Source organism: Tinamus guttatus, unplaced genomic scaffold, assembly GCF_059628265.1.
Source record: "Tinamus guttatus ecotype Peru unplaced genomic scaffold, ASM5962826v1 Tinamus_guttatus_pri_ptg000261l, whole genome shotgun sequence".
NCBI lineage: Eukaryota > Metazoa > Chordata > Aves > Tinamiformes > Tinamidae > Tinamus > Tinamus guttatus.
In genome coordinates this window covers 1,507,254-1,517,340 of record NW_028288795.1, presented here as the reverse complement: position 1 = coordinate 1,517,340, position 10,087 = coordinate 1,507,254, and the positions used below count along the sequence as shown (strand labels likewise).

At 68.0% G+C, this 10,087-nt stretch overlaps 1 protein-coding gene across 2 annotated transcripts; it reads right to left on the bottom strand.

The window, feature by feature from the left end:
- Positions 1 to 4,031: 4,031 nt before the first annotated feature.
- ARRDC2 (arrestin domain containing 2) lies at positions 4,032 to 9,361 on the bottom strand. 2 transcript variants are annotated; one of them, XM_088527147.1, is made up of 8 exons: positions 9,106 to 9,361; positions 5,868 to 5,934; positions 5,626 to 5,773; positions 5,273 to 5,375; positions 4,799 to 5,055; positions 4,436 to 4,595; positions 4,177 to 4,325; positions 4,032 to 4,091 (listed from the first exon to the last, which is right to left on the bottom strand). In XM_088527147.1, exons 1-8 carry the CDS (start codon positions 9,359 to 9,361, stop codon positions 4,038 to 4,040), a joined length of 1,194 nt encoding a protein of 397 aa, XP_088383273.1. In that variant the 3' UTR covers positions 4,032 to 4,037. The 2 variants fall into 2 exon arrangements, with proteins under 2 accessions (XP_088383273.1, XP_088383272.1); XM_088527146.1 differs by lacking the exon at positions 9,106 to 9,361 and adding an exon at positions 6,794 to 7,070.
- Positions 9,362 to 10,087: the final 726 nt, after the last annotated feature.

Genomic DNA, 10,087 nt, shown 5'->3' with positions numbered 1-10,087 from the left:
GCAGGGGACCCGCGCGGGAGCAGCGGGACGGGAGCGCCCAGCGCGGGGACCGCACGGGAGCAGCGCGGGAACGGCGGGATGTGAGCGCCCAGCACGGAAACAGCGGGTGTCCAGCGTGGGATCAGTGGGATGCAAGCGTCCAGCACAGGAATAACGGGATGCCCGGTGCAGGAATGGCAGGATGGGGGCATCCAGCACCAGGGAGCCGCCGGCACCAGGTCGCGAGCCAAGACACGGACACTTTCGGGGGAAGCTCCTGGTTCCCAGAACTAACACATTAAACGCGATTCCCCCCGGAGCGGCCAAGCTGCGGATGCGCCCGGAGCGTCACCCACGGGTCCGGCCGCTCTTCCCTCGCTCCCACGGGAGGGTTTTCCGTGGGGCGGCCGCGCTCCAAAGAGCAGCGGAAAGAGGAAGCCGGGGCAGCCCCGGGCCGGGCAGCGCCGCCGTTTCCGCCCCGCCGGTGCCGCCCGCTCCGGGCCCCGCGGCCACGAGGTGGCACCAGCCGCGCGCGCCCCTCACCGTGGCCTCGGGCCCCTGTTTACACCCGGCCGCTGTTTACGCCCGCGCGGGGTCACGCGGCAGCGAACGTGGCCGGCGGGTCCTGCCGGGAGCCGGCGCGAGGCAGCGGGTTCAGGCCGGGATAGCGGCTCCAAACCCTGTTTTTGAACGGGCCGCGGGAGCAACAAGAGCCCCCCCGTCTTCCCCAAGCTGGTGCCAGCAAACGCTGCCTGAGAACGGGCAGCTCGTGACACAAATGACACCAGGTCAACCAAAGCAGCAGCGGCAACGGGAGCTTCCCGGCGCCCCGAGCGCACGTGGGGCTGGGGGAGGCTCTCGGACCCCAAACCCCTATTAAACAGCAGCGGGAGCCCCCACGCAGTGACGCAGCCAGGGGCACTCGGCGCCGTTCCCCAGCCAGGGCCCCGGGATCATCCCGCGGGAAGGGACACGGCCCGTATCAGTGCCCAGCTGGCACGGACGGGTTCTGCTCTGTGGGGTTGAGCTGAGGACGGTGCCGCTCGGGAGGCAGCTCGGGGCCCCGGAGTCGCTTCCCACACCGCAGGCACCTCTTTGCAAACACATTGACTGTTTTCCTGCTCTTTCCCAAGCAAAACCACCAGGAAAACAGGACAAACCAGCCCTGGGGTGCCCCTACCTGCGCACCCGGCGCTGGCTGCTCCGAGCCGCCCGCGGAGCCGCACTCTCCAACGGGAGCCGGTCCCGCTCCCCGCGGGCTATCACCAAACTCCATCTCCATTGGGAAGCGGCCGCTTATCAGCAGCTCCCGAGCTCCGGCATTTCAGAGCAATTGGGCTCAGGTTTGTGGATGACCCAGCCCGGCACCTGGGTTAAGCTGCATCCAGCTGGAGGCCGATCCCTGGATAAAAACCGGGAGAAGCGAAAGCCCAACCAGCCCCAGCTCTGCCTGAGTGGCCCCTTGAGGTGCCTTTTTACTGCTCTGGGCTTTCCATGGACACACGGCAGCCGCGGGAAGCACCAGGAAGCTGCTGGAAAAGGCACGGGATGTGCCGGGTCTCAGCCAAAGCTGCAGTCCGAGGCAGCCGGGCCCAGTTTGTGACGGTGCCACGGAGCGAAGGGCGCCTGAACACAGCGGCGCTGCCACCAAGGCCACCGCGGGGACCGAGAGCGGCCGCGCGCAAGAGGCGCATCCCAGCCAGCCGCTTCCCTCCCTCCCGCCATTATCCCTTTGGATTTGATGGCGAGCGGGCCAGGAAAACGCTCGGCAGGTGCCGGCAAAGCCGGGAGCAAAGTCCCGGAGCGCGGGCACGGCGGCTCCCTGTTTGTGTGTCAACACGTCACGCGCCGCGGCCGCCGCTGCCCCCGGCTGCTCCTTGGTTTGTTTTTTTGACCAAGCTGTTTCCTAGGAAAAGCCGAAAACATCCCCGCAGGTGACGGTGATCCGAGCGCAGCATCTCTGCGCCCGGGGGGGACCGGGTTTTGCTGCTAAAAGCACCAATATTGGCCATTTTCCTGGGGGAATGTTTGCCTGTTTGGGAGGGATATTCACCTTTCCGGGTGTTTTTCCCGGTGTGAAACCCCCCGACACTGCGGATTCGGTCCCCATCAAAGCCGGGCCAGGAGGCAGGGAGGATGCTGGAAGCGCCGCGCTGCCCTCGGACCCCTCTGCCCGGAGCCGCCTGTTTATCCATAGACATGTTTGTGAGCCGAGCGCCGCCGCTTCCAAAACAACCGGCAGAAGAGTCCAACGCGGTGGAAATTTTCCATTGTCGGAGGAAGCGGCGGGTAAACAAGCCAGGGAGCCGCGGGGCCGGCGCGCGGCGGCCAAGCGACCTCCGGAGCAAGGGCAGCGCCGCGGCCGCAAAACAAGGGGCCGGGTGCGAAGCCGGGAATAACAAAACAGCATGGAATGGGCAGGAGCGTCTCCTGCGCTTGGAGCCGCTGGGATGCTGCTGGGAAAGGGGGCTTCCCGGGGGGGGAATGGGATGAGCGCCGGGATGCGCCGGCCGGGCAGCTCCGGCCGGAGCAGGATCCAACTGCAGCGGGTGAGGCAGGTGATGCCGGGAGCAGCAGGATTTGCTCATCCTGGGGGAAAAAAACACAAGCTGCGATTCCTGCTGAACCGGTGGGGAGAGCCCGCGGGGGCCGGGACGCGCGGGGCTCTGCCAAGCGGGGCCGGCGGTTTCGGTGGCGGCGGCGGCACGGGCTGAGTCACCGGGCGGAGGAGCCGCATGCGGCCCGGCCCGGCCCCCGCTGGGGCAAAAACCTTGGGTTTAAAAGGGGCATTTTTAACCCCGGACCATCCCCCCTGCTGCGGCCGGGGCCGGCACCTGGCCCGGGGGCCCCGCTCCAGCTGGGAGGCGCTGCCGTTTTCCCGGAGCTGGAAGGGCTCCCGGGCTGGGAGGCGGCTGATCCCGGCCCCCGCCAGGCCACCCCGGCACATTCTGTCCCCGTCTCCGTGTGCCACCGCGCGTCCCTCCCGCGGCACCCGAGGACACGGCGGTGCCGCCGCCGCTCCGGGCCCGGAGCCCGTGCCAAGCGCCCGGAGCCCTTGGAAGCGCTTTCCAGGTGCTATAAATACCCCCCGCACTGTAATTGCATAACGGGTCTCACCGGGCTCCTCGTGTCCCACCGACCCCACGTGCTTCCCGAGTGGGCACCGCACTCCAAAACACCCCGTGTGGGTACCACGGAGACCCCGGCGGGACACGGGAGCGGGGCAGCAAAGTGGCAAAAGGGGGGCCGTAGCGGCTGGGCACACGTGGCCCCGCGGCACAGAGCCCAACAGGGTGTTTTTAGCCACCTGGAGTGACTTGTAGCACTGAGGGCCCCTCCTGTCCCCCCCATTGCCTTATATGAAACCTGGAGCACTCGGGACAGGGAAGAATTCCTGCTGCAAAAACATCTCCACCCCTGCGGCCGCGTGGTGCCTCGGCCCGGTGCCCGCCGGCATCGGGTTCCCTGGCGGCGCACGGGCCTGTTCCCGGCCACGTGGATCCAGCCGGGCCCAAGGAAAACTGCCCTGGGCAGCCGGAGACAGGGACTTAATACGGAGACCCACGTGGGCTGAGGGAGCAGCTGGAGCGACACAGAGCCGGCAGCCAGGCAGGGTTAGGAGTTTATTGCCAACAAACTTCCCCAAAGCAAGTTGTACAAAAAGAAGAAGCAGAGAAGAGTCCTCGTCACAAAAAGTGGGCGCGGAAGAGCCCGCGGCGCCGCAGGGAGCGCCCGGCTCGCGGCAGAGCCCGGCAGCGGCTCCGTGCGCCGGCCGCTGCCTCCTGTGGCACCTGGATCCGGAGCGCAGCCGTGCCAGGCTCCGGCGCCCCTGAGAACCGACCTCCACGTCCTGCTCACCCCAGCGCCGGCCGGGGCGGCGCCAGCCCTTGGTTCCACCGGCCGCGCGCGGTGCCGGCAACGCGGCCGCGTCCGAGGCGGCCGCCGGGAACTCGGTGCTGCAGCGGCTCCGGTGTCGCTGCCGCCGCCTCTCGGGCACCGTGTCCCCCTTCCCGGGATCCCTAGGATCCCGGCGTGGTCACTCGTGGCTGCCGCGGCGCTCAGCAGGTCATGCAGCGCGGCCGCGCGGCCTCCGACGGCGGGTTCGGATCAACCTGGAAAGGGAATTTGGGAGTCAGGGCCCAGAGCAGGGGACACATCCCACCCCCGGAGCCCCGGAGCGGGGTGGGCGGTTGTTACCTCCGAGTAGAGCGGAGGCGGTCGGAAGCGAAACTCCTGGATGTAGGCGAAGAAGGGCCCCTCCAGCGCGGAGCGGAGCTCGGGGCTCGGCAGCGCCAGGCTCTGCTCCGGCTCCGGGCTGGACACGACCGCCGAGTACTCGGGGGGAGCTGCGGAAGGAGCAGCGGCATCAGGAGGGAAATTCCCGCTCCCCGGAGGCGCCGGGCGGTGCGTCCCGAGTGCCCGGTCGCAGCTGCGGAGCCGCGAGGCCGGCGCTCACCCTCCGGCCGCTCCGGGATGCTGCTCAGCCACTCCATGTGGGCGCTGCACTGGCTGCTGACGCTGGACGTGCGGCTCCCGAACGGGTGCAGCGGGATGGTGCCGATGACGAGCGGCAGCTCCAGGATCAGCTTGGAGCTGCCGGGAATATCCACGCACACCTGCGGAGATGGGACACGAGCCCGGTGAGGAGACGCTGCCCTTTGCCCCATGCAGAGGGGCAGGAATCTCCTGGCGCTGCCGGGGAGGGATGCGGAGAGCGGAACCCGCAATAGCCGGCCCTGCCGGCGTGATCTAAGGGAGGACAAAGCGGCTTTTCTTGCAAGCAGGGGTGTGACAAGCAGATCCGTGCGAGCTCCCTCACCTTCAGGGAATATTCCACCTGGATGATGCGGCAGTGGAGGATGGAAGGCCCCACCGGGGGGATCTTCAGCGCCCGCCCGTGCCACACTTCCCTCTTCCCGGCCGCGATGGAGTCGCCCACCATGCTGGTCACCACCAGCTTCTTCTGCTTCTTGGCGCCCCGCGCGACGAAGGTCTGGGTCTGGATGATGGCGGCCTTGGGCACGACGGCTCGGCTGGTGCCGTTGTCGATCTCGGCAAAGATCGGGATGACTTCACCTGCCGGCACAGACACGTTGCAGGAGGGATTCCCGGGGAGCTGCCCAGGATGCTCCCCAAACCCTGGCAAACCCAGCAGGAGCTCGGCCCGGAGGAGGCTGCCCACCTTGGCCGGGTCTCCGAAATCCCCCACGCTGCCCCGTTTCCCACCAGGGCTCCCTGGAGCCCAAGCTCCCTCCCCGCGGGGTTTGCCCGGCGCTCCCGCGCGTTGTCTCACCGGGGGTGTAGCCTTTTCGGTCAATCTTGGCGGTCACGGACACCTGCCCGCGGTTGCAATACCAGGCACGGGCAAACTTCTCCTTGGCACCCGCCTGGGGAGCCTGGAGAAAGGGCCGGATTAGGGACCGTGCCAGCCCCTCGCCAGCAACAACCCCTGCCCGGGGACACCCACTTGGGCACCCTATGCAAGAGTCACTGCGTGGGGTGGACGTTTAAGACCCACGAGGCCTTTTCAGCATCCAGCCCGGGAATGCCGGAGGGCACGAGTTATGGAGGGCAGCACCCCGATTTCTCGTGCCCACCCTGACACGGTGCAACAGGGCACAGGGGACGCGCGGGGGACGCGCTCACCAGCAGGGCGGGCGTGTTGATGTCGATGGGCTCGATGACGGTGAACTCCTTCTTGGCCTTCTTCACGGTGGCCCACGGCCGGTGCAGCTTGGCCTTCACCCAGTAGCGCACGTTGCCGTGCTTGCCCTCGAAGGAGGTGGCCAGGGTCCTGTCGAGGTGGCGGGGCTCAGCGTTTTCCGTCCCTGTCCCCTTCCCGCCGCAAGAGGCTCCCTCCCCGCTGGCACCGAAAAGGGGGAACTTACTCGGGGAGCTGGAAGGTGAAGGGGAACTCGTGCCTCCCCGCCGGCAGGACGGTGACTTCGCCGCTGTCTGTGGGCAGAGCACACGGGAGGTGCCGCTCGCTCCCTGCGCGGCTCCGGCACGGGGCGGCCGCGCTCGCTGCCCCGCGGGACGCGTCCGTCGCGTCCTCCCGGAGGGGCCCGGGTGCCGCTCGCGCAGACTGGGCTGCACGCGGGCAGGGCGCCCCATGCACCCAGTCTCTGGGGAGGCTGCTCCCTGGGTGCCCCCAGCACCCAATATCGGAGATGCTGGAGCGCCCGCTGCGCCCGTTCACCCGGGTGCTCTGCGCTGCTGATCCCTAGGGTGCTCCATCCCAATGTCCCCCATCCCAGGGGTGCCGGCGCGTCTCCTGCACCCAGGCCTGACGTCTCTTATCCCTAGGGTGCCGGCGGGTCCCCCGCACCCAGAGCCAATGTCCCCCATCCCAGGGGCACTGGCGCGTCCTCTGCGCCCAGGGCCCATGTCCCCCATCCCGAGGGTGCCGGCATGTCCCTTGTCCCCTGCTCCAATGTCCCCCATCCCGAGGGTGCCGGCGGGTCCCTCGTCCCCAGATCCAATGTCCCCCGTCCCAGGGGTGCCGGGGCATCCCCTGCACCCAGACCCAACGTCCCCCATCCCAGGGGCACCGGTATGTCCCTTGTCCCCAGATCCAATGTCCCCCGTCCCGGGGTGCCGGGGCATCCCCTGCACCCACACCCAATGCCCCCCATCCCGAGGGTGCCGGCGGGTCCCTTGTCCCCTGATCCAACGTCCCCCATCCCGGGGGTGCGGGCACGTCCCCCGCGCGCAGTCCCCGGGGATCCGGTGCCGCCGCAGCCGGTCCCGGGGCGCCGGGCGCTCCCTCGCGCTCGGGCGCGGCGGGGCTGTCCCCGCGCGGTCCCCGCGGTACCTGCGGGCGCCAGCAGCGTGTCGCGGTGGCTCAGGAACTCCAGCTGCTCGCTGTAGCTCTGCGTGTAGGCGCTGCTCGAGCCGGCGCTCCGCGCCTCGCTCCAGTGCACGCGCGCGGCGCCCAGCGCGCGCAGCCGCAGCGGGCCCAGGCGCGCGGCCGCCGCCAGCTCCAGCAGCACCCGGCCCCGCACGGCCTGGCCCGGCCGGAACGCGCCCGCCGCGCCCGCCTCGCCGCCCTCCAGCACCACGAGGAAGCGCTTGAGCCGCTCCAGGAACATGGCGCCTCCGCACGGCTACGGGAACTGCTAGCGCCGCTGCCGCCGCCGCCGCTTTATGGCCCGGGGGCGGCCCCGCGGGCCGGGCCGGGGCGGGACCCGCTGCTGCCCCCGCCCCGCCCGGCGGCTCCGGCCCGGCCCGGCCCGGCCCGGCCCGGCCGCTGCCGCGGGTCGTTCCTGCTGCTGCGGCCCGCGTCGTCCCGAGGGGCCGCGCTGCCCCTTCCCGCGCCGGCTGCAGGACCAGCCATAGAGCCTGCTGAGTCCCTATAGACCTGCCTATAGCCTGTGCCTGTCCTATAGAGCCTGCTGTGCCCCTATAGCCCTGCCTACAGCCTGTGCCTGTCCTATAGAGCCTGCTGAGCCCCTATAGCCCTGCCTATAGCCTGTGCCCATCTATAGAGCCTGCTGTGCCCCTATAGACCTGCCTATAGCCCCGCTCTTACAGCCTGTGCCCGTCCTATAGAGCCTGCTGTGCCCCTATAGACCTGCCTATAGCCTGTGCCTGTCCTATAGAGCCTGCTGTGCACCTATAGCCCTGCCTATAGCCTGTGCCTGTCCTATAGAGCCTGCTGAGCCCCTATAGCCCTGCCTATAGCCTGTGCTCATCTACAGAGCCTGCTGTGCCCCTATAGACCTGCCTATAGCCCCGCTCTTACAGCCTGTGCCCGTCCTATAGAGCCTGCTGTGCCCCTATAGACCTGCCTATAGCCTGTGCCCATCTATAGAGCCTGCTGTGCCCCTATAGCCCTGCCTATAGCCCCGCTCTTACAGCCTGTGCCCGTCCTATAGAGCCTGCTGAGCCCCTATAGCCCTGCCTATAGCCTGTGCTCATCTATAGAGCCTGCTGTGCCCCTATAGCCCTGCCTACAGCCTGTGCCTGTCCTATAGAGCCTGCTGTGCCCCTATAGACCTGCCTATAGCCTGTGCTCATCTATAGAGCCTGCTGTGCCCCTATAGACCTGCCTATAGCCTGTGCCCATCTACAGAGCCTGCTGTGCCCCTATAGCCCTGCCTATATCCTGTGCCCATCTATAGAGCCTGCTGAGCCCCTATAGCCCTGCCTATAGCCTGTGCTCATCTATAGAGCCTGCTGTGCACCTATAGCCCTGCCTATAGCCTGTGCCTGTCCTATAGAGCCTGCTGAGCCCCTATAGCCCTGCCTACAGCCTGTGCCCATCTACAGAGCCTGCTGTGCCCCTATAGCCCTGCCTATAGCCTGTGCCCATCTATAGAGCCTGCTGAGCCCCTATAGCCCTGCCTGTATCCTCTGCCCATCCTACGGTGCCCACCACACTCCTATAACCCAGCCCTGCTCCCATAGGGTGTCTCCAGGACCCACTCCAAGGATCCAACCCGGCCGCCCATCCGTCCCTGCTCCCGCAGCCCATCCCGCTCCTACAGCCCGTCACCATTCCCTTGGCTCCCTGCAGTCCCAGCTGGTCGGGATGCGCATCCCTGCTCCTGCGGCACATCCGCATCCCGCAGCCGCTCCGTGCCCGCAGCTGCCCAGCCCGCGGGCCGCGCAGGGCCGCTTTGAACCGCGGGCATGAATTGTGTCCATGAACCGCATCCATGAATCATGTCCACCTGCACGAGAGCGCCTGCAACTCGTCAGCCCCATCTAGAGCCCGCACAGACCACAAAATCCCACAGGAATCCGGGGTGTCCTCCCCTCGCCTGCCCCAGTGGGGCTGTTCCCGCTATCATCACCGCACGCTCCGGCACCCAACAGGGAACAGCCAGGACCCCATCCCAGCGGGAAGCCACGGGCGGATCCTGGCTCGTGGCCACGGCAAAGCGGTGCCAAACAAGCGCAAAGGACCCCGGCAAGGATCGGAGCGGCTCATCCTCGCGCGGCAGATCCCAGCAACGTGCCGGCGGGACAGATGGTGCCAGCATCGCTCCCAAGAGAAAACAAATATTTGCCGAGTGCTGAGTGCTCTTGCCACACTTGAGCGGCGACGCTGCCGTGCGCGCGGCGGGGAGCAAACGGAGCACGAGGCCGGGCGCAGGAGCGTGTCCCGCGGGACGCCCTTACCGGGGACGAGCTGGCAGTGGCGGTGCAGGAAGGTCTGGCTCGCGGTGTGGTTGCAGTAGATGGTGTTGAGCCCCACGCTGTGGCTCTCGAGCCAGCACACGGCGGCGTGGCCGCGCGCGCACACCTGCAGCGCCCGCAGGCGCAGGGCGCCGCGCAGCTCCAGCCGCACGCGGCCCCGCAGCAGCTCCCCGCCGCGGCGCGCGCCGCTGCCCTCCAGCTCCACCACCAAGCTCCGCACCTGCCCCGGCGGCAGCATCGCCCTGCGGAGGGGGACAACAGCAAAGGCCACCCCCAAATCCCCCGTTTTATCCCCGACGGATGCGCTGAGGTGGAGAAGGGGACGGTGACGTGCGCAGTTTTAATCTGCACGGGAAATCTGCGGCTTTGCCTTATCTCGGCGGCGCAGCCCGCGGTGCCGCGTGCCGGGACGTGCCCACGGCGCCGTCGCCAGGGTGGGGGCCGCACCGGCAGGCCACGCGGAGCCGGGGGACACGGGGACGGTTGTGCTCGGCGCCCCGGGCCGGGCTCTCCCGGCGTCGCAGCCTCCCGAATCATAGAATCATAGAATCACAGATGGTTAATGTTGGAAGGGACCTCTAGGGATCATCTAGTCCAACCCCCTGCACACGCAGGGTCACCTAGAGCACGTGGCACAGGGCTGCGTCCAAGCGGGTTTGAAGATCTCCAGAGAAGGAGATTCCACAACCTCTCTGGGCAGCCTGTTCCAGTGCTCTGGCACCCTCACTGGGAAGGGATTTTTCCTTAAGCTCCTGTGGAACTTTTGGTGCTTCAAGGGGAGCTCCCGGAGAGGAGCCTGTCGCTCCGGAGGGCAGTTTGCTCCTGTGTCTGCAGCTGCACCGGGCTGGCATGTGCGAAGCGCAGCGGGAGGCGCAGGGCCCTGCGGCTGCCCACGTCGCTGCCGCGTGTCCCCATGGAGCCGCTCGTGCCGCCCTGCACAGGGACAGGTCCCTCCCACGCAGTG